Consider the following 24,808-nt stretch of genomic DNA (forward strand, 5'->3'; position numbering starts at 1 on the left):
CAGCGCCGTATCAATCGTGAGGACACCACCTATATTTCACCCAAACAAGAATGGGACTCACGGTATTGTGCACATACCTGTTCTTCCAAGTGGTACCCCTTAAACATCTCTTCCACACCGATATTCCATTACTGAGGCGTGGCAATTGTTTTTAAACATTTATTATTATCCATTCAGTTTTTATATTGTTGTTTATATTTTCTTTTATTAAATATTTCTAATTGTAATACTGTATTTTCAGGTATTTTATACTAGTAAAATTGTTACTCATTCCAATCATCTGGTATCATTATTCATTATTAGCGCTGCTCAATAAGCCTTGTGCTTGTCATTTTTGAGCAGTTGCTTTTTAATCGTGTAAACCAGGGCTGGGCAATAGCGGCCCTCCAGATGTTGATGAACTACACATCCCAGCATGCCTTGCATCAGTTTCAGCATGGCAACATAGCAAAACTAATGCAAAGCATCCTGGGATGTGTAGTTCATCGAGAAAGGGTTGTCCCAAGAGAGGACAAAAAGGAAGAACAGTGTGGGTTTTTGGGGCACTCTTTTAAAGTAGTAAACAAGGTGAGTAATGATTAGATTAATACATAACTTTTAATAATAAACACTTAAGATATGTGTGCGTCAAGGTAAGGCGTAAATAATTACAAGTCATTAACACAGAATATATTGGGATGATTACACGGTGAATCACAATTATTACCAATAAATCACAGTGAATGGGCAAAAATGTTTTCACCCTGGGGACCACCCCTGTTAATTCAATCGAATGCAAATTGCAAGCAATATACACATTAAATGAAATTCACAACACTTAGGGGTACATTGCTGTAGACCATACAGAATAGAGAAAGAGGAAAAGAATTAAAGGACAGAAAGTGGTCCTTCCTGTGGTGCCTGGTGTTTCGGATTCACCTCAATTTATACGGCACCAGATATTCCCCATCAGTCTCCCAGTGGGTACTGATCTGGCCAATTACTGTTTAGCTGCTGAGATCGGACGAGATCAGGCGGCCCAGTAATGTATGGTCGTATACTTTATTGGGTGGGAAGACGCAGGGCTGACATTTGGGACCAAGTGTCACTTCTGCTTTCCAGAGCCAAAAGGAGGCCACGACCTGTTACACTAGGTATTGCAGGAAGGGTCCGATCTGACTGCGGATGAGAGAGCAACAATAAGAAGAGTGTAGAGCAGTGAGTTTATTGCAGACGCCAGATCCTTCTACTACCCTCCATCATATTGGTGTATTGGATGGAGGTTGAGGCTCAGCCCCGGGTTTCCGTATGGGGAAAGGTATTCCCTGGGGGAGTCCTGGCAACCGAGTGGCTGCTGCAGCGTGGTGAGCTGTGAAGAGGTTGCGAGTGTAGAATGACATCAGGGGGTGGTCCCAGGGTGCGTCTCTGACACGTGTTTCGCCGGGAGGCTTGATCACAGTGACGCGCTGACCAGGGGATCCCCTGTACGTATTATACGCGGGGCAGCCAATGGGAGATGGGCTGGTGAACTGACAGGGGGACGGGCAAATCAGAGGCGCGATGGCTAGTGATGTGGTACTGAATGGGAGGCGCAATGGCTCATGAAGTACAGCTGGGCTCCGGAGACAGTGGGACTGTGTTATGTTACACAGTCAGCGCGGTGGCAAGTTAAATAAGGTTGGGCTCCGGGATGTCCCAAAAAGCTCCGGAGTGCAGGGTTAGAGTGGAAGTGAGTGTCTGCTGGGTGACAGCAACATGACGCTATTGGCGTTTATGCAATTTCCTCATCATCACCAGTGAGATCAATCTGACAGGGGGCACATTCTCCGCTTCAGCAAGATCTTGTGCGTCTATTCACAGCCACCGTGGCTTTCTACTTATTGGGGTGAGCACCGCCGGATTATTACTCTCAACCTCCATCCAATACACCAATATGATGGAGGGTAGTAGAAGGATCTGGTGTCTGCAATAAACTCACTGCTCTACACTCTTCTTATCGTTGCTCTCTCATCCGCAGTCAGATCGGACCCTTCCTGCAATACCTAGCGTAACAGGTCGTGGCCTCCTTTTGGCTCTGGAAAGCAGAAGTGACACTTGGTCCCAAATGTCAGCCCTGCGTCTTCCCACCCAATAAAGTATACAACCATACATTACTTGGCCGCCTGATCTCGTCCGATCTCAGCAGCTAAACAGTAATTGGCCAGATCAGTACCCACTGGGAGACTGATGGGGAATATCTGGTGCTGTATAAATTGAGGTGAATCCGAAACACCAGGCACCACAGGAAGGACCACTTTCTGTCCTTGAATTCTTTTCCTCTTGCTCTATTCTGTATGGTCTACAGCAATGTACCCCTAAGTGTTGTGACTTTCATTTAATGTGTATATTGCTTGCAATTTGCATTCGATTGAATTAACAGGGGTGGTCCCCAGGGTGAAAACATTTTCGCCCATTCACTGTGATTTATTGTGATTTATTGGTAATAATTGTGATTCACTGTGTAATCATTCCAATATATTCTGTGTTAATGACTTGTAATTATTTACGCCTTACCTTGACGCACACATATCTTAAGTGTTTATTATTAAAAGTTATGTATTAATCTAATCATTACTCACCTTGTTTACTACTTTAAAATAGTGCCCCAAAAACCCACACTGTTCTTCCTTTTTGTCCTCTCTTGGGACAACCCTTTCTCAATCAGCTTCACCGCTGAACCTTTTGGGAGCACCGCCAACCCAGCACCACTGTCAATTACAGCCATTATTGGTCTAATGTTGGTACACCAGGTATTTTTCTATATGTTTCTTCTACAATTTTTCAATAATATATGTGTTTGCCTGTGACGATCCACCCCTCTCCTTTGAAATGTGTAGTTCATCAACAGCTGTAGGGCCACTGTTGCGCAGCCCTGGTGTAAACTGACTCTTTGGTACTGAATTTAGCCAGCTTGGGTGGTGCCAGCTTGTAGATAGAATGTAACTATTCACGTCCAGACTTTCTAGACTTGAACATTTATATAGAAGACCTCCAGATACAGACAAAAACATACAAAAAAGTGGACGTGAATAGTTACATTCTATCAACAAGCTGGAACCACCCAAGCTCACTAAATTCAGTACCAAAGAGTCAGTTTACACGATTAAGATGCAACTGCACAAAAATGACAGATTATTTAGAACAAGGGAAACAACTGACCACCCAATTTAAAGAAAAACAATATAAAGAAAAAAACGAGATCGGATTCCAACAAATGAGACAAACAGACCATAGTGACCTACTCAAGTACAAAACAAAAGACTTAGACACAATAATGAAGGAGATACCATTTATAACACAATATTCAAAACATTCTAACCAACTAAGAAAGATTCTGACCAAACACTGGCCACTGCTATTAGAAGATCAAATTTTAGCCGACCATTTACCACAAATACCCAAACTAACGTTCAAAAAAGCCCCAGATCTAAAACAAAAACTTACTAGAAATCATATCCCACCGAGATCTAAAACCCAGACCACTATAGACAAAAATCCAATAGGCAAAGGTTTCTACCACTGCGGACATTGCATAGGCTGTAGGAATTAACACCAGAAAGCAACAAAACCTATTCTAACATTCAAATCCCATACCAAAGGTGAAATCTACAGAATAAAACAAAAAATCACATGCAATAGCAAGGGGGTTATCTACCTTTTAGAATGTGCATGCGACAAGCAGTATGTGGGTCGCACAACTAGGAAACTGAAAGACCATATCTATGAACATATTAGAAATATAAAGCAAGGATATGAGGATCATAACTTTTCAAACCACTTCAAACTGCATCATGACAGTAACCCGCAATCCTTAAGATTAATAGGCATAGAATTGGTACATCCAAACTGGCGGGGGGGGGGGGGGGGGGGGAACAAAATACACAAGATTAATAAATCTGAACTAAAATGGATGTATGACTTAAAAACATTCGCACCCAGAGGGCTAAACCTGGACAATGAGGTGAAAGCCATTATTGGCAAAAAATAAACAATTATTTAGACACCGTCATTAATGTATATCGGACATACCATAGATGGACAAGGAAAGTCCAATTAAGACAATTATCCAATTAGCACATATACATTTGATTAACTACCAATAACCAGCTCAATACCACATACACATGTGGAAATGTGACATTACATCTGAGTCAAGTACAAACATGAATATATGTACAGGAAAGTAGCTAATTACCGTATCTGTAATTGTGTCAAACAGCTGACTGAACTAATCAAACAACATAGTCAGAGTAAAGGATATTGGCTTTGTGAAGCAGACATCCAGACCAATTACAACAAAGAGAGGGGTATTTAAATTCACAAGGCACCAGACCTGACAACCTCCATTAGCTGAAACGCGTTGAGGAACACTCACTAAAACAAAAACCAGGAAACATCTAAGGACAATTACCCTGTGAATACACCATTCTGCTCCTGTCACGGTGAAAACCGAGGAGTCAGCTTGACCTGACAGAAGCCGACAGCGGGAGAGAGACTGTAAGTAGGAAGTAGGAATCGTGAGGAGACGGTAAGTAGGAAACAGGGTCTGGAAAGAGAGGCAGGAGGGATCCCAGGCAGGACGGTGGGACACTGCACACACGCCATTCCTTTAGCCACGGCGGAGTGTCCCCACCTACTGTTAAGACACCCGGAGCTGCTCCAGCACAACCGCGGCACACTGTGTGACTCACACGTGTGCAGTGCTCATATGGCCCTCTCCCAAAAGCCCGCACACTCACATTGACGTTTAAAAGGGGGTACCCGAAGATAGTTTAACTGCACATTCATTCATTCTGCTTTGCGGGACGCTGCACTCAGAAACAGGAAACTGGACAATTAATAGACTTATACTTATATCTCTCCCAAGTGAAGGAGGAAAAGTGAACTTTGTTTTAATCTTTACAGGATAACAAGGAGACTGCCCCCCAATAAGTTTGGCAAGACTGGCTGCGAGCCCACTGTGCAAATTTTAGGGACACGGTTCTCACCCTTGTCTATCAACACAGGCACCTGTAACTGTATCACTGTATATTGTTACTCTTTTTTTTCTTTTTCTCATCTTTTTTCTTTTACCAAGTAAAATATTGTTACCATTTACAAACTGTGTCATATAACCAGTTAATTACTTGACACATAGGGACAGAGCTCAGCACAAAACCCCATTGTTTGCGTAATAGGGGAATGGTCAGATATACCTCTACTTTCATATTTGACTTGACTGATGCTGCTTTCCCACTGCAGAGCCGGTTAAAGTACCGGTTTCTAAAACGGTATTAGCATTCACATTGCACTAGATTACCGTTTTAAATACTGTTTAAGTGCTATTCACATCGCAGTGAACCGTTTAAAAAAGACTGCCTGTCTTTCATAAACCCCCCCCCCCCCCTCCCCTGGTACCTTTCCTGGAACCCCCCCCCCTCCCTCCCCATGTACTTGCCCTGCACCCCCTCCCTCCCCTGGTACCTACCCTGCACCCCCCTCCCTCCCCTGGTACCTACCCTGCACCCACCCCCTCCCCTGGCACTTACCTGCGTGAGGGATCCGGGCAGCGGGTCCGGCATGGGCACAGCACTTAAGGTCCCTCCCTGTGGCTGATGGATGCAGGGCAGTGGGGAGGCAGCGGGGTAGGGTCTATTTGAGGCATAAGAGGCATTCCCACTGCCTTGAAAACGGTATTTAAATGTGTAGGAACACCCATTTTTAAATGGGTTGAAATACCGGTTAACTTTAACCTGTATTTCAACTCTGGCGCTTTCCCACTGCAGCCTTAAACGGTAAATTGTGGGGAAAAAACGGCAATTTACCATTTAAGAGCTGCAGTGGGAAAGGGGTGTGAGACGAGGCAAGACGTGTCTAGTGAGAAGGGCCAAGTCGATCCTTGAAAAGGAGGAGTGCGGAAGGGAAAAACAGGAATATTGCCTTACATTCAGATGATTTTTGTGCCAGGCATCGACTTAACCCATCTCAAGACGTAACTCTGCGAAAGTTGAGGAGTGTGAGGAAGGGCCAGAGGTGGATAACCTATGAAGTTGTGGGTTCAAACCCTTATTAAAGTCACTGAGACAGATTATCGGAGTTGAGGGGTATAGAGTCATAAAGCTAGCTCATTTTTAAAGAAGGTCATGGGAGTAGGGTGAGGGGATATACATTGCCGCTTGAATAACTGAAAATGAGTTAAGTGCACATTTTAAAAAAAAACATATCGCCCTGTCGGGTCGGTCTGCACCTTTTCCATAGAAAATGGCACAGTCCTGCGTATTAGGATAGACACCTCTCTAGAGGTGAAGGTATATGTGGAATGATATGCCCAACCCACCCAAGGTTTTTTGAGTGCTAAGACTTTAGTGCCCGTGAGGTGTGTTTCATTCAGGCAAACTATATCGGGAGCATATTTTTTAATTTGACAAAGCACTAGGGATCGCTTGAGCTGGTCATTCAGGCCACGTATGTTCCAGTTAAAAAAAGTAAGCCTAGCCATGATCTAAAAAGAGCAAGGGATCTGAGAGCACAGGACCCACCATCGACCACATCACCTCACTGCAATACCAGAAAGAGATCAGCAATAAAACAAATACACTGAGAGCATCATTAAACACTAAGAAAAAACAATTCTAAATAAGTATTCACCCCAGCCCACCCGGAAAAGTGCTAATTTAGACAGATTTTAGCACTTTTGCGACCAGTGCTGAATCGGATTATTTACCAGCTGGCACAGGGGGAGATGTGTTCTTCAGGATGCTCAGCTTCAGTATCTAATTAGCAGAGGGGATTTTGCATTGCAGCCAAACTTTCGTGGGGTCGGAAAAGTTTAGCCAGTGAGAGATGGCAGATGGTGAAGATGGTTTTTGCCTATAAAGAAAGAAGATAAGGGATTTAAATTTCAAGGCCAAGTCCTCACTGACTAAGCAACAGATTCAGCTACAAGGTCTTGTAGATTATCCATATTTTAGCACAGTAAGAAAAAGTTGAATTCTTATTGTCTATTACTGTACAATGATGTATGTATTTTAAATGGGCTATCAGTGGCTCAGAATTTTGACTGTAACCTGCACATGTAATCTGCAGCTAGGTAACTTCTTTCTCTATGCTAGTGACCTCCCTTCAGTCGCTAAATGAGAAACTACAACATCATTTGGAAGAGTCTCAGACATGTCTCCGGTCCCTGCAGTGTAAAAATGAGGATCATTTGAGAGCTCTCAACCTCCAAAAGGATGAAAGTAGGAAGTTTATACACCTGCTCCAAGAAAAGGATCAAGAAATACTTCAAATTAGACAGCAGAATGACATAGCATATGCTAAAATGAAAGCAGGTAACTTCCATGTTATGTTCTTTATTAGGTCAGCCATTTTTATAAATGGCGACGTTCCCAACTCCAGGAATGTCCTCTTTCCCCATAAGTAGACGCTCACCCAGACAGTAACATGCCTTAAACAAGCCTAGTAACTCTCCAGCCTCTGCATTGCCCAACTCTTTTCGCATAATCTTCTTTCTTTGTGTCCATCTAGATTGCCCAAATTACAAAACCAAAACCTATATCCTGCACCAGTATTTTATTAATCAAATAATATTGTTTCTGCAATCTCTCACTATTGCTTTACCTTCACTTTGGTGTACACACAGATAGGTTTATGGAGCTACCCACTTATTAAACAGTATAAACATCACAATCCAAAATAAAAAGTAAGTTGTCTTTATGGTGCACTGGGAGTTAAATAGTTCTATTAAAAGTTTTATGTACTTTATTAATATATATTAAAATGTCTAGCAACTTTAGTATGTCTATAAAATGATGATACATTAAACAAAGGGTAGTGAAATAGAGATAAAAATTAAGTATGTGATAAAATAGATGCAAAATGCACTGTTAACTTGCCTTTGTTATTATAAGAGTTATGAATAATGGCACAATGGCTTGTTCATCATCATATATTGTTTTGTTGAACTTCTCATTCCTGAGGCAGCATGCCTTTTAACACTGCTCCTTACTGTGTCTTAATGTTGACTCATATTCTTACTTTAGATAACGTGTCCCCCATCTGCATCCTTAAATGAGGCTGTGGTAATTTCACACTGCCAGACCTATGTCCTATTTGATGCTGTACTTCTCTCTGAGATTACCACAGCCTCATATGTGTATGCAGATGGACACATGTTATGTCAAGATATAATTTCTGCCAACATTATGACGCAGTGAAGAGTACTGTATACTGTAGGTTAGCGGTAAAAAGCCTAAGACCCCACTGTAGCAGGGACTTTGGTCTCTTCCTTCACTCTGCCCTGGTGCCCTTTCATCCCACACTGTGCAGAGTTGGAAGGGGATTCTTTACTGCTGACAGAGTGACAAGTTTCTTCTGAGGCGACGCCACCCCCGGTCATACAGCAGATAGATAGGTACACTAATATATTTTGGCTTGGTACAAACGCCTGACTTAGTGCACTGTGATTTAATCATGACTGAAAGGTATAAAGCTGCTGGGTTGGGGGAGGAAGCGTCGGCCATGTTAATAAACTGCAAATTTTGCTGGCTTAAATTAACACCTGAACAGATGGACCATGAGGATATTTGTCCTGTATGTGAGTCTGTGCCCAGTGGGCTGAGCAACCAGAGCCTGCGTGGGCAGCTGCTCTGGGAAAATATGTTACTGCTTTAGTGCAAGCTTTAAACAGGCAGAGAAATGATTTGGTGAGATCTACTAGGCCATTGTCATCCTCTCAACATTCGGTTGGCTCCATTTCCCCCCTCACAAGGGGACCCTGCATTTCTAAAGGTTATGCAGGACACTGCTCAGGGTGTACACAAGTTTAATGCCTTTATGGAGCAGTTTACTAAGGAGTCTGTGGTTTCTCCCAGACCTCCTTTATCCACCCCTCCTATCCCAAATGTAGATTCAGAGGAGGATGGAGAGTGTGTGGCAGACATGTCATGGGATCCAAGGGAAGAGATGGAAGCATCTGTTCCTGGTATTGAAGATTTAATTTTGGCTGTAAAACAAGCATTACGTTTGTCTGAAGTGGATAAGGCTCCACAGCAGGGAGTGTTCAAAAGGCAACGCAGAGACAGTCATTTTTCCTTCAGATGAAGGTATACAGGAATTGCTGGGAGGGGCGTGGAAAATGCCTGATAAGAAAGAGACTCCTTATGCCTAAAAGGTTTTTGAGCCCGTACCCCATGCCTGAAGAGCATGTTAAGATGTGGGAAAAGGTCCCACTGGTAGATGCCACGGTCGCTAGGCTGTCCAAGGCAACTGCTTTGCCTGTGCAAGGGGGTGCTTCTTTTAAGGACCCTGTTAAATAGTTAGAGGGATGTTTGAAAGCAGTCTTTGAAGGTGTTGGTTTTCCACTTAGACCCATTATTGCGTCAGCATGGGTTTTCAAGGCCATGATGGCGTGGGCAAATAACCTGTGTGCTTTATTGCAGCCAGATTCAGAAACCTTTGCCTTAGCTGAAAAGCTGAAAGCGGCGGTGGCGGAATACACGTGTGAGGCTGGTGAAAAAGGAGTCAAAATGGCTTCAGAGGTGTCGGCCATTTCAGTGACCACAAGGAGAGCCTTGTGGCTTAAAGCATGGGATGCCGACAATGAATCCAAGAAGTCTCTGGAAGCATTGGCTTTTAAAGGAGAATTGCCTGTTTAATGAGGGATTCCAATTCCGAACCAAAAAGCAACAGGTGGAAAGAGTACATTTCTTCCTATACCAGCAGCCAAACAGGGTTCCTCCAGGTTTGCTGCTTTTTGTTTGTCCTTTCGGCCGTCCTTTAGAGGGGGTGCGTCCTCCAGAGGACAGTCCAGCAGAGGAAGATTTGTTGCTGGTGCCTTTGCAAAAAAGCAGGCTTCCAAGGGTGAGAAGAAGCCCTCTGCATGATGGGCCGGAGGCTCCCCAATCTGTGATCAGAGTGGGGGGGTCGCCTCTTGCAGTACCGGGACGCTTGGGCCTGATCAGGCCAGGATCCTTGGGTTCTCAATGTGGTTTCCCAGGTTTACAGGATAAACCTGAAGGGCATTCGTCCCAAGATGGTTTCTACCTACACCTTTACCCAGGGAGGCACGTCTAAGAAAGGCCCTTGTGGGGGTGGCGAGGTCTCTCCTGTTAAAGGGCGTGGTGGTTCCGGTACCGCGGGAGTAAAGTAAGAAAGGGTTTTACTCCATTCTTTTTTTATTGCCCAAACCGGACAACTCATTCAGACCAATTCTGAACTTGAAGTCTCTGAACCTCCACTTGTGGGTGGATCATTTCATAATGGAATCCTTGAGAACAGTTCTCCTGAGCTTGGGGCTGGGGGAATTTCTATCGTCTATGGATATTCAAGACTCATATTTGCACATTCCTATATGCGTAGAACATCAGTCTTTACTGTGTTTCGCAATAGGCGACTTGCATCTGCAATTTCGGGCTCTTCCCTTTGGGCTGTCTACAGCTCCAAGGGTGTTCATGAAGATTATAGCAGTCATGGCAGCAGCTCTTAGACTCCGGGGTATTGTGATCATTCCGTATTTGGACAACCTGTTGTTCAAAGCAGAGTTGGCAGAGAAACTGCAGCAAAATCTGTCAGAGGCTATTCAATTTTTGCAGAGCCACGGGTGGATTTTGAATCTACCAAAGTCCGAGCTGTGCCCCACTCAGAGGCTTCAGTTTTTGGGAGTCATACTGGATACACATCTTCATTGTGTATTCCTTATGGAATTAAAGGCCAGGGACATTTGTCAACTTGTCTGGATCATTCTGAGGTCTCCCGGCCCATCAGTGTGGCATTGCCTGAAATTGGGCAAGATGGTGGCGACTTTGGAGACTCTCCAGTTTGCCAGATTCCATTCACAACCATTTCAATGGAACATTTTGGCATGTTGGTCAGGGAATCCCAAGACCATGAAAACAGAGAAGTATATCTTGACAGCAGAAACGCAGACTGCCTTACTTTGCTGGATGGATGTGGAGTCTCTCCAATTGGGTCGTTCTCTTCAGTCATGGGATTGGCTGGTGGTCACCACCAACGCCAGTCTCAGGGGCTGGGGAGCAATGGCCCTGGACTTGAGATTGCAGGGCCTATGGTCCAGGAAAGATTTGTCCTCGCCAATCAATGTGCTGGGACTGCGGGCAGTCTGGGAGATGCTGTTGCAGGCAGAAGAGATTCTGAGAGTGTGACCGGACACCTGCCCTTACGCTCTGGCTATGCCCTTCGGGTCCACAGATAGCGATTCCTGGCCAATAGGATATTCCCTGTTACCGTCAGCAACCGCCTGTTGTGGTTTTTGCTGCCACCACCAGACTCCTCCTACGTGGCATCTGGAACCATGGACACTGACTCAGGCCCAAACGCTTGCACCTGAGTACTACCTGCTGTAGGGTGTGCGCCTACACGCTGCAGGCACACCCCCAACTGGCGTCGCTTGGTTCCCCACTGGTTACGGACCAGGCCTCTGCTTTGGTAGCTGGCAGGGCGAAGACTGGGAGGACGCTGGATACTGGTACCTAGAACAGCCGGAGAACGGAATTGTAGCAATAATTCTGTTGGTCGCAAGATGAAAGCAGTCATCTTCAGGCAATAGATGGTTTATTTGCTCAAAGTAGAAGCTCTTAAAAGAGCCCTCTCCTAGGTCCCTGGGAAGTACAGCATACCAGTAATGTTACAGCATTCAGGTCAGGTAGATTGTACCAAAACCAGGCAGACTTGGTGCCTTTTTATCCAAAATACTACACACGTCACCACAGGGGGTAAGCCCACCCTGGGGTCTTTAATCAATCAACTTAAGTGCATGAGACGTGCATGCACTGGGCACATGCATGGTCAGCATTGACCCCTATGGACAGAGGGGAGTGGTTACTCCTCTGAGCCACAGCCCACCTGGGGGACCAGGTACCACCCAGGTGCCGGTCTGTCTGGCTAGCTAGGGGGGATGTTTCCTTCCAAAACATACTTCCAGGATCCTGGTAGGGGAGCAGCTGAACATCTCTGGCCCAGACGTGAGCTCCAGAGATGGACAGCCCTGATCCCCCTGCCTGAGTCTCCTTGCCCGCCGACGGAGATCCCCATGGAGATCCATGGAACCACTCAGCTTGTTGGAAAGCTGAGGTCCCCTGCTACATTTCCCTGCAGCTCCAAGCCTGGAGGCTGCCTGGGAAAGTATTCCGTTTTTGGGTTAAAGTTTGGAGGGGGATCCAGCAGCTCACACAGGACTCTGGATCCCTGGGGACACACACATACAGTAAGTGCATTTTACATTACAATATCTCTCATATACACTTTATACATTGTGACAATGTGGGTGATGTGTTTTATACAATGTGCCCAGTGCTCAGCACTGGGCTCTCTCAACCCTGCAGCTCAGGAAAGCCATCCTGGCTGCAGGGCTTCTTTCTGTGCGCTGGGAGTGGGTATAGTCTATCCCCCCAGCGCCTGGGGCTTCTGCGGCACAGCCACTTCTCCTGGGGGTAAACTGTGATGCTGCCTGCTGCAGCCTCTGAACTGGCTGCGGCGCACCCACACCCCGCTGGTGCCCCCCTCTCCATCCCCCCCGGGGCAGCGCGGCGCAGTCACCGTGTTCTGCCTCTGGCATGCTGGGGGTTAACTTCAGCTCTTTGCTGCAGCGGCCGGAGCTGACCGGGGCTGCAGCGCACCTATGCCCCTGCTGGTGTCCGCTCAGCCTTCTCCCCGGGCAGCTCAGTGAAGACACCGCTGCCCGCTCCTGGCGTGCCAGGGGTTAACGGCGGCACTTCGCTGCAACGGTCGGAGCTGACCCGGTGGCTTGCAAGAGTGGGTGAGAACGAGAAGAAAAAGACTCTCTCTTTTTTGGGGCACTCTTGGTTAGTGATTACAAGTTGTAATCAATTGAGACAATAGTAGAAGTATGTATTAAAGTTTATGAGTTATAACACAAGCTGGAAGATGATATAGAATGTAGCACCGCCTTTCAGAGGGAACTCCGAAGTGGGGACGGTGTCAGTTAGATGGGGTTAGCTGATATGTATGCTAGTAACACATGGGAGATTGGGGTGGATGTTTCCATCCCAGAGTATGATAGAGTTAAAAATTTGCTTTTATTAAGTCTTTTTTTTTTTTTAATTTATACTAGACACAAAACGTTAGTTTAGACGTTCACACACAAACATAGAACATATATAATATCACACCGATATATGGATGCCCTGTGGGCATAGGTTCTCCTCGTTTGGCAACACACCCTGTATGTCTGGGCACAATGAGTATATATTTCTCTAGTTAAACAAGTGGGATTCCAAGACAATTCTAAAAATGTATCAAATCCAGAGTCTGCTTGTTTAGAAAGTAATGTATCAGATGGGTAACAATCCCCTTACAAATTGTGGCTACCTAGGAGTGTTGCTTATATCTCTTCTAGACCAGAGGAGGTGTAGGCTTTTGAAAAGCCTTACAATTTAATGGCCAAACAAGAATGAAATATTTTATGACAATTTAGGCACAAAAGAAATCTATTACATGAATTTCAAGATGCAGATATCTCAGAAATGTTTTGTAACAATTTAGGCAAAGATGAAATGTATTACATAAATTTCAAGATGCAGATATCTCACATATGCATCATATTTTCAACAGTGTACTCGCCAGCAAAAATGAAATATGCGCCACTGAAATATATTATAACAGTTAAAGCAAAGGTGAAATATATTACATGAAAGAATGCAGATATCTCACATATATGTCATACTTTGGAGCATTGTACTCGCCAGCAAGGATGAAATATGCGCCAGCAGGAATGCAATGTATCATAACAGTTTAGACAACAAAATTTATAAGTGTACTACATGAGTTTCAAGATGCAGATATCTAACATGTGCGTTATGCTCTCAAAGATGTACTCTCCATCAAAATAGAACAAAATAAAGTAAAATAAACAGTTCCAATCACAGTGCACAATTCGAGTTTTGTACAAGTAGAGCGTATTAATTTGTCTTGCTGCTATGATATAAACATAAACATCTGTACTGTTGACATGAATATATTATGTACACGTTGAGTATTAGTGTAACGGCCGTATAGTCAGCAGCCTTAAATTTTTACCTAGTGCTAGTGAACAACTGGTAAGTGAAGTTAATATTATAAGTGCTCCCGCAATGCAACTGGATAGGGAATGGGGAAAGAGGGGAAATAAGGAGGAAGGGGGTAAAGAGGTGAAGGGGGAAGGTCAGGGGGGGGAAAAGAATAAAGAAAAAAGAAAGAAAAAAGAGGGGAGAGGTGGAGGAAGAGTAGGGATTAGGAAGTCTGACTATACCCACAGGGCATGGGTCCTCCCACCGACTTTATATACCCGTAACAATGGCGGGATTGTCTGGTTGGAGGTTGGGAAGTCCCCTTTCCCCTCTCACAGGCGGCCCTTTTCCAATTGTCAGCTGCCACCTGGTAAAGGTGGGCTTTTCTGGGTATTGTGGGGGAGAATTCCTACCCGTTGTGGAGTCAGTGAAAACCGGAATAAGTGTTACCCTTAAGTGTAAAAGCGGCTGCTGCCCTGCTTGATATACCTATTGCCTGGGGTGGAATATTGTATTGAAACAGGAGAGGTCACCCTTCTCCTATAATACCTTCTGACGCCCCAAGCTAGTTGCCATCACTTTAGTTGATGGACTTTTAAAGGTATAGCGGGTGAGCGGGCTTAGTTGGACACTTGGAAGGGATTTAATGCACAGATCCGTTAGAGAGGGAAGATAGTGTAAAGAGGGGTAAGAAAGTTTTAGAGTGCCGTCCTAGGTGTGCTGCTATCTTCCACATGTATATCAATATATACAGTGGTGGAGGGTGAGCGTCACCCGTCAGGCAGAGCAGGTGTAGAGGGGGAAGTTGGAGGGGCTGAAGGGGGAGATGAGGTTAGGGAGGTATGAGAGGGAGGGGTAGCCAGTAAGGGTAGGAGGGCTGTGGAATGCGGGAGAGCAGGTACCTGTACTGACACAGCGTGTGTTGTCCCGTGTACTGTGCGGTACCGGAGCCGTCCTAAAGGAGAGTTGCTGCGGCTGGTATTGCTGTATTAGCGCGCCGTATGCTGGGGGATGCTATCACCGTCCCGTGAGCAGGGCTGTGGTGTGCGCTCCGTGCACTCTGTCAGTCAGGTGGCCGGGACTGCTCGGGCTTGCTGCAGCGGCACACTCTGTGTCAGTTAGGTGGCCGGAACTGCTCGGGCTTGCTTCAGCGGCACAATCTGTGTCAGTCAGTTGGCCGGGACTACTCGGGCTTACTGCAGCGGCTCTGGAGGTCTTGTGTGCTGTGCGGCACCAGCGCCGTAGTGTTTAGCTGCTGCTGCGGCTGATGCGAATGAAGCAGGGAGGCGCGCTGTGTGGGCGTCACTCCCTCAGAACCAACGATCGTTTCACCTGTTCGGCTTCTTCAGGGTTCAGGTGTGTGGCTAGGGGGACATATGCGCTGTCTATTTAACGCTGTGATGCTGATACCTGATAGGTTCTCCCTCTTGTCACTCATATCGTGGGAAAAGAGTGGGTAAGTCCCGGTCCCCCCTGGCAGGCGCTGGGGAATCAAGACTCCTAGCGCTGGTCCATTCGCACAGAGGGTGTCCGCGGCGCCCAACACATAAAGAAAACAGTATGTTGTCTGTCTCGGTGGCCGGGGCTGAAGGGGTTAACCCTCTGAGTCCCGCGGCCACCATTGTCCTTTGTTCCCCCTGTGTGCCGGGGCCTCCGGCCACACTTCTCCCCCTTCAATTGGGAAACCAGAGGGCCATGTCCCAACGATTTGGCTCCTGGTCCCGCAGTTCATTTGGGGGTTACTGGGAGTGCCCCGGGGGTTCAGGCTCTTCCTGATGTGACAGTCCATCGGCGTTGCTGTGGGCCTTGCCCTGCTTGTGGGAGATATGAAAGTCATAGATCTGGAGAGCCAGCCTGCCATTCTCCCCCGTTGTGTGTTGCAACCACCGCAATGGATTGTGGTCCATTACCACCATAGAGCAGCGGCCATACAGGTAGGGCTGGAGCTTCTTCACAGCTCAAACAATAGCCAAGCACTCCTTCTCAATAGTGGCATACCCCACCTCCCTCTGATGAAGTTTCCGGCTCAAATAGGCCACAGGGTGCTCCTGCCCATCCGGCCCCTTTTGGTTCAGCACTGCTCCAAGTCCGTACTGAGACACATCAGTCTGCACAACAAAGTTTTTACTGTAGTCAGGTTTCATCAGCACTGGAGCTTGTACTAGAGCCGTTTTCAGTGACAGGAATGCCAACTCAAATGCGGGTGTCCAGTCAACCACCTTGGGGAGTTTCTTCTTCATCAGGTCAGTCAGGGGTTTGGGTATGGAACTAAAGTCAGGGACAAAACGTCTGTAGTACCCTGCGATCCATAGGAAGGCTAGAACCTGTCTCTGGGTTGTGGCCGGGGCCAGTCTCGGATTGCCTCTTCCTTTGCTGGTTCGGGCTTCACCTTACCCCCTCCCACATGGTGCCCCAGGTACTGTACCTCAGACATCCCCATTTGGCATTTGTCTGCCTGAATGGTCAGACCTGCCCACCGAATCCTCTCTAGGACCAGTTCCACCTGGCTCAGCGAAATCTCTGAACCCCTTCAGCAGGTCATCGACCACACTCTGGAAGGTGGCTGGCGCATTCTTCATCCCAAATAGCATGGTTTTGAACTCAAACAAGCCAAAGGAGGTGATGAAGGCGGACCATTCCTGAGCCTTGTACGTCATTGGTATTTGCCAATACCCCTTGCTCAGGTCAAACGTGGAGATGCACTTTGCTCCGGCCAACTCGTCCAACAGCGCGTCAATGCGGGGTAAGGGGTAGACGTCAGATTTGATCACCTCATTCAACCGGTGGTAGTCTACACAAAACCTGGTGGTCCGGTCCTTCTTGGGAACCAGTACAACAGATCAGATGCGACCCAGGGACTGTTGGAGCGCGTGATTACACTTAGCCCTAACATCTCCTGCACCTCCTGGTAGATACTCGCCTGCGCCTCTGGTGAGACCCGATACGCGGGTTGCCAAATCGGCCGATGCTCACCAGTGTCTACGTGATGAGCACGTAGGGAAGTCAAGCCCAGCTTCCTGCTAAACTGTTCGTCAAACGACCGCAGCACTGACTCAAGCTGCCCCCCGCCTTGAGGTTACCAAGTTCACTGCTCCAACTTACTTCCTCTAAGCCCCCTTCACCCTCAGGAATGGGGTCGCTTCCTGGTTTCTCCATCAGCAAGCATCACATGGTGGCTACCGACACCACACGCTCGTGGTATGCCTTCAAAATATTGATACGGTAGGTACGCTGCCTCCTACCATCGCTGTCAAATGACACCAGATAGGTGATGGCGTTTGGCGACCGTATACGGTCCCGCCCAGGCAGCCTGGAGCTTATTCTGGCATGTGGGTACCAGAACCAGCACCAGCTCTCCTACTTCAACGACCCGGGCACGCGCGCCCTGGTCATACCAAGTCTTCTGCTTGGCCTGCGCCATTGCAAGGTTGGCTTGTGCAAGCCCCATGAGTGTCTCTAACCGATCTATGAGCTTCAACACGTACTCAGCCACGGACTCATTGTGGTGGGTCAGCTCCCCTTCCCAAGCCTCATGGAACAGATCGAGAGGCCCACAGACTCTGCGGCCATACAGTAACTCAAAGGGCGAGCACCTCCCTATCCGCAAACAGGAGGTGTGGCAGATATCGTTCCAAGTCCCCGCCCTCTGAAGTCACAAATGCCCGTAGCATCTGTTTCAGAGTACCATTAAACCTCTCACAAAGTCCGTTAGTCTGGGGATGATAGGAGGCAGTGCAGAGTTGCCTCACTCCCCACCTAGCCCAGAGGCAAAGGACCAGTTCACTCATGAACTGTGTCCCTTGGTCGGTTAGGATCTCGCTGGGGAACCCTACTCTACTAAATACGCCTAGCAGCGCATCCACTACCCTTTCTGCAGTGATGGCGGATAGAGCTACAGCCTCTGGATATCGGGTGCCGTAGTCGACAACGGTGAGGATGGATCTCTTCCCCGATCTACTGGGCAGGGGCCCAACAATGTCCACGACCACTCATTGGAAAGGTTCTCCCACGATTGGCAAGGACCTCAGGGGAGCCCAGGCACTGGGGCGTCAAAGCCTCTGGCATACGTCACAGAACTTACAGTAGGTCCGGATGTCATCCGACACGCCAGTAAAGAAAAGGTTCTCGGTCAGGCGCCTCAGTGTTCAGTCCCTCCCCTGGTGTCCTGCCAACGGAATATTGTGCGCAACTGACATCAGTTGCTCCCGAAAGTTTTTAGGAACCACCAGTTGAACTCTCACCCCACACTGGCCTGTCTCCTTCTACCTTGGTGACCCGGTACAGTAACTCTTTCCACCCGGTCACACTCCCTGCCCCCATCCGAGTAAGGCTGCTACCAGCTTGGCGCCTCATACCTTCCAGGGATGGGTCAGAGACTTGAGCTTCCCTAAACTCCCGCCGGTGGTCTGCTCTCTCTCCTAAGTCGGGACACTCTACCGGGGTAGGGGGGGGGCACTGGGGTTGTTTAAGTTGGGGTCAGTCAAGGTCAGGTCAGGTGGTTTGTTCATACTCACCACCGGATTTGGCAAACCACTTAGGACAGGAGCATCACAGGGCAACCCTCAAGGGTTCAATAAACTGGAACCGACATCCTCTGTGTTGCTAGGGGACGTAGGCCCACCAGAGGCAAAGGGCAAGCCCAGTCCAGGTAGACTTTGGCCATGGGCACTTCACGCTCTTGCCCATCTGCCACGGTAACTCTGGCTGTGCGACCCTGCCGTACAGCAGCAGGATCAATAAGGTGGGGGCTCACAACGATTTGGCCCCAAGTGATTGAGGCCCCAGAGTCTCTTAGGCCCTCACCCTGCAGGGGCCCCACATGGACCGGCTGCAGGTGCCGCCACATATTCTGTGGGGGATTTTTGGCCATGCAGGTAACCCTCTCCTCATAGTTCACCTGTTTCTCACCACACTTCATTGGACTGACTGGAGGGGGAACAGTCTCGATAGGCACGTCTTCCTGGCTTAGGCAAGCAAGCCGTGCGCCAGCACTCAGATTTGGAGCACGAGTCTGGGGTGCTGGGGGTGCAGGACAGTTCACCCTTAGATGTCCGATCTTCCCACAGCCATAGCACTTCTTGTCCAGCCGCGGTTCCGGTGGCCTCTGATCAGTGGCAGGGGCGCTGCGGGGCGGTGGCTGGCCAAAAGCACCCGGGATGGATGATGCTTGCTTTGGGTAGTGATGAGCCGAGGAGGGTTGTCCCCCTGTAAGTACAGTCTTTTGGGGCTGGCTGCTAGCTGGGCGCTTTGGCCCAGGTAGCCGGATTGCCACGTACTTACCTGCTAGCTGGGCAGCCCTCTTTAAGCTGGGTGGCTCCCTATCTAACACCCACTCCTTCACTTCTTTGGCACACTGGCGATAGAACTGCTCCCTGCAGATCAGGTCAACCAGGGTGTCCCATGTTGTGGCCTTCGATTCCTTCACCCACTTCACCACGTAATGCCGCAGCTGGGTGGCAAACTGCTCATGGGTGCCGGAGGTTAACTTCAGCGCTTCACTGCAGCCGCCAGAGCTGACCGGGGCAGCAGCGCACCCATGCCCATGTTGGTGTCCGCTTCCCCCGGCACCCGGGCAGCTCAGTGAAGTCACTGATGCCCGCTTCCGACGTGCCAGGGGTGAACGGCGGCACTTCGCTGCAACCGTCGGAGCTGACCGGGCGGCTTGCAGCGTGGGTGAGTCCCGGCCCCCCCTGGCGGGCACCGGGGTACCCTAACTCCCAGCGCCGGTCCATTCGCACAGAGGGTGTCCGCGGCGTTGTGGGGGAACCAGGGCCGCGACACCCAACAGCTAAAGATAAGTTTTTTTTATTTGGCGCCAAGCGCCCGTTGTCTGTCTGGGCGGCCGGGGCTGAAAGGGTTAACCCTCTCAGTCCCACGGCCCCCATTGTCCTTTGTTCCCCCTGTGTGCCGGGGTCTCCGGCCACAGAGGGGATCTCCCATTCAGATCCAATCAGACAATGCTATGGCTGTGGAGTATCTGAATCGCCAAGAGGGCACTCGCAGCCAGATGGCGATAATGGAATATCGGATATTCGAGTGGGCAGAGGCCAATGTTCCGGCCTTATCTGCTGTTTTCAAACCGGGAATTTGGAATGTGGAAGTGGATTTCCTAAGCAGAGAGGAGCTTCTGGAAGGAGAATGGGCATTACATCCACAAGTGTTTCACATGGCAGTCCCACCAGATTACAAGACAGTCCTGATGGGATGCAATTCGATATGAATGCTACTGGAGCTTGTGTGGGGGTTCCTGAATATGATAAGCTTGCCTGAAGAGGTGATTTTTCAAGGAAAGCTTGAAAGTTTGGAGGCTAGAGGAGAGTCTTAATGTGCATGGAAGGGCATTCCATATGGTGGGTGCTGCCCGACAAAAATCCTGCAAGTGTATGTTGGAGCGAGTAATGAGTGTGGATGAGAGATGCAGATCTTGTGCGGAGATAAGCAAAGAGATATACTGTAAATCGGTGTAGTCATAATATATCCCCACCGACACTTTTTTGGAATATGTTAAAATGTCTAACTTTTTTTTAATATACTTATATATGAATACACACAGCAAAACCCCAAACTTGCGCTCAAATCAGAGTATTGGCTGCACCACTGCAGGATCCCCTGTTAGACAGGACCCAGGGTTTTAGAGATGAAGAAGAAAGGAAAAGCAGGGTGCGCTAATGGATATAATTGCAGCCACTGAATAAATAACAATTTATTAATAACAATAAAGAATGCCCTTTGGGCAAAAAATTGACATCACAGAGTAGGAATCATTCACTTCATAAAACAGATAAATAATATCATTGAAGAGACTTCCAAAGTCGAATAGAATTCCCAACGCGTTTCGTCATATAGAATGACTTCCTCAGGGGTGATGGAAGTTACAATAATGTAAATTACAATATACATAAATAAGTAACACATACAAAAACATCATATACAATAAAACATTATGTTCATAAAAAAGAAGACAAGAAGACAAAATTCTGGACAAAGAGCATGGTTGGAGAGGAGAACAATCGGAAAGATAAAAAACTCAAAAAGGTAAGAATAGTGGATGGTACTCCAGAGAAGAATAGAGACTACACCTGAAGCAATGCAGATGAGTAAAGGAGAGAAGACCAACACCAAATAGGATTAACACTCAATAAAATTAATACAGGGGTGTATGAAGCCAGAAAGACTAAAAATTACTAATCATACCATCAGGGTAAACTGGAAATGATCTCCTTCAAAAATGAGGAAAATCTTAACATAGATTTCGAAAAGAGGTGATAATTCTGAAACTGATGAAAGAGACTAAATCTGTATCCCATATCTATATGTGAAGTGTGTAAGTGACCGGAGAATATTTAAAATAAATAACATACCACCAGGTTGTTCTAACAAGCCACAGATGTCAGGGTTACAAACACTTCTTAATGTCAGAGAGATCCAGGTCACAAATTAGATAATGATTCAATATTCACTGGACAATCTATGGACTGAGGATTAATGGCCAAGTTCACATCAGACATATAAACAATTTACAATTTCATAAAACAATGATCAGAAAATCCATAAAACATGTAGTCATGGGATATTTAGGAAAATTACGTACCACTGGGCAAAATTAGCAAACAGAAGATAGCGCAACAGGCATCTTAATATCAGAGAGATCAGGACACAATAACAGTGATGATTTAATAATCGCAGGCCATCTACGAACAAGAGATCAATGGCCTGGTTCACATTAAACATACAATGTTTTGTAATAATATGCAACAGTGATCACAAAATGCGTCCCACAGTCAGGCTCGTCAACTTCCTGCATACTCCGGTTAGGGAATTAGAGCGGTGGAACGCAAACTGTGTTCCACAGCCCGGCTAGTCGACTTTCTGCATGAACGCTGATGGCTAGTACACTAATTGCATATTCACTGATGGGGAATGTAAGTGTTGGAACGCATATTGCGTTCCATTACCCGGCAGACCTACTTTATGGGTAATCCTTATATAACTGTGTAATTCAAAAAAAATACATAAAAAATACATAAAAACTGAAGGGGGTTTAACCCCTTAGGGGCACAGAAATATAAGTACACTACACTTTAATAGAAATATAGGGGGGTATTCAATGTGGGATCACGGCTGTCGATCCCCGCCGACAGCCGTAATCCATTTGCGGTCAGATCAACCACAGAATGACAGGCGGGATTCAATGTCCCGCCTGACACTCGGTGGCAAACAGGGCTTGGCCGCAAAAACGGCCGTGGAGTGTCAATCTGTGGCCCGGATAATGACAATCCACGGCCATTATTGGCAGAACGGGCCCGACAGCTTCTGAAGTCAGGCCCGTTCTGCCGTGATCCCTCATCAATGCTGTCGTTAATGACAGCATTGAATAGGGAGCTGCTGCTATTTTCCACATTGTAAATAGCGGCAGCAGATTGAATAAACTGGAAAAAAAAATATATATATATATATATATATATATATATATATATATTTTTTTTAGAGCCGGAGGGGGGGGGGGGGGAATTAATCCCTGAAGGGTACTAAAAAACAGGGGTGAATTCAATAAGTGTATCATATAGATCTGGGGTAGCCAACCCTAGTCCTCGAGAGCTACCAACTGTGCATGTTTTGCAGGTCTCCTCACAGAATCACGTGAGCTAATTAGCTCCATCTGTGTATCTTTTAAAATGTGTCAGTGATTGAGTGCAGCTGTGCAGCAGCTAGGTTGTCTGGAAAATGTGAACTGTTGGTAGCTCTCGAGGGCTAGGGTTGGCTACCACTGATATAGATAATGGGGAATGTGGGGGAAGTACCGAATAAAGGGTATACATATAGATAGAAGTAGGATTAAGGGGCTAAAATAAGTGCTGAACCATTAGACCATTGGTTCCCAACCCTGGTCCTCAAGTACCCCCAACAGTGCACGTTTTCCAGGTCACCAGGCAGGTGCACTCATTATTCAGGCACATTTGAAAAGATCCACAGGTGGAGCTAATTATAGCACTTGTGATTCTGTGTGGAGGCCTGCAAAACATGCACTGTTGGGGGTACTTGTGGACCAGGGTTGGGAACCACTGCATTAGACGATTGATCACTATCGAATAAGGCTCTAAATATAATGGTGATGATCAAAAAACAACTCACAATAAGTTGAGGACTAGCCAGATTGACAATACATAAAATAGGGGTAAAATCATCTTATAGAGTGAAAAAGGAAAAAAATCTGATTTATGAATCACTTGCATTTACAAAAAAAGGAGAAATTTACAAAAAAGATATCTCAACAGTATGCTAATAAGACAATACATAGACAAGCCCATGGGGAGCCATGTGGCAGAATTATCCAAATATATACATTACGTTCCAATGCATCCTGCTATTTCATCCTCAAGACTACTTACTTTTTCATTTGAATTGTGATGTACCCCTCTAGATTGTAACTACTTTTGTTACCTCTGCATAGAACAATTTTGCATAATTGAATTATAACTGTGTGTGGTGCTACAAAATCATGGCGACGCCATATAAATAATAATTAGAGCAATGTCAACTGAGCACATGTCATAAAACACTATTATGGTACTTTTCTACATAGAAGTACAGAACGCTGGTTGAATACTATAGACAGATAGCATTGGTAAGTTTAGAAAATTATCTCTTTCAGAAGTTGAAGAGGCCACAGGGAAGATGAAGAGCGTCCAGTTTAAGTTGGAGGATTTAGAGAAAGACAATCAGATTCTGGAGATATCTTTAAGGCAGCGGGATATGGAAGTCAGCCGCCTCCGAGAACTCACAAGGTAAATTTATTTGTTTTTCGTAATCCTATATGCTACAACAATCAGTCATCCTATATCAACTGTTCTTTCTAGATATGATAGCTTTACATTTATTATTACTAAATTTTAATTAGCTAGAATAGTATGTATGTATATAAGTACAGTCCGGGCAACACTTACATGAAAAATGATATGTCCCTGGTGCTCTCCGAGGAAATTCCAAGCAAGGGATACCTTCATATAATGCAAATACTGCTAGCACACCAGAAATATAACGAATAATTGCACCTGTGTGCTTTGTGTGGGGAGGTAGCGTGTTGATTTTAGAGAATATTCAAATACACATATACAATATATATATATATATGCAAAGGGTATGTCTACAAATACTGGTAAAGGGTAATTCTCAAACCATTAGAATGCAGGTAAAACTGGTCACAGTCCTCCTCAGCAGTGGTCATGGCACGACAGCTGTTTTGGTGCTATCAGCATGTTAGTCATGATTACATGACTAAGATGCTGATAGTACCATAACAGCTGTTGAGGACTATGAGCAGTTTACTTGCATTCTAATGGCTTGTTAAGTACCCTTTGCCAGTATCTGATCACTATTGTATCAGTCTCCTCCTACATGTTGTCTACATTTTGCACTTGTTGGATTTGCTAACGTAGTACCAATGCGGAAGACTAACCCTGAAAATAATAGACTGGTCAGCCTTACATCAATTGTGGGGAAAATATTAGAAGGAATAATGAGAGAGTATCCAAATCCAAAAAGATAAGTAAGGCTCAGCATTTTTTCGGCAAAAATAGATAATGTCAGATTAATTTAATTAACTTATATGAAGAAGTCAGTAGGAGACTGGACTTAGGCAAATATGTTGATGTAATACTACTTGATTTTGGTAAAACTTTTGACATGGTGTCTCATAAAAGGTTATTAATAAAACTAGGTAACTTAGGGTTAGGAGATACAATTTGTAACTGGTTGCACAATCATAGAGTGGTGGTAAATGGCATACA

General features: G+C 46.3%; 1 protein-coding gene across 7 annotated transcripts in view; it reads left to right on the forward strand.

The window, feature by feature from the left end:
* Positions 1-24,808, forward strand: part of LOC146020418 (coiled-coil domain-containing protein 14-like) — a 135,475-nt gene that overhangs the window by 98,844 nt on the left and 11,823 nt on the right. For all 7 annotated transcript variants that reach the window (XM_083153533.1, XM_083153539.1, XM_083153538.1 and 4 more), the window contains 2 exons: positions 7,110-7,328; positions 23,674-23,806. In XM_083153533.1, the coding sequence (XP_083009659.1) occupies positions 7,110-7,328; positions 23,674-23,806 (352 nt within the window). The remainder of the gene's footprint in view (positions 1-7,109; positions 7,329-23,673; positions 23,807-24,808) is intronic.

The sequence above is a fragment of the Crinia signifera genome, chromosome 7, assembly GCF_055691185.1.
Source record: "Crinia signifera chromosome 7, ASM5569118v1, whole genome shotgun sequence".
Lineage (NCBI taxonomy): Eukaryota > Metazoa > Chordata > Amphibia > Anura > Myobatrachidae > Crinia > Crinia signifera.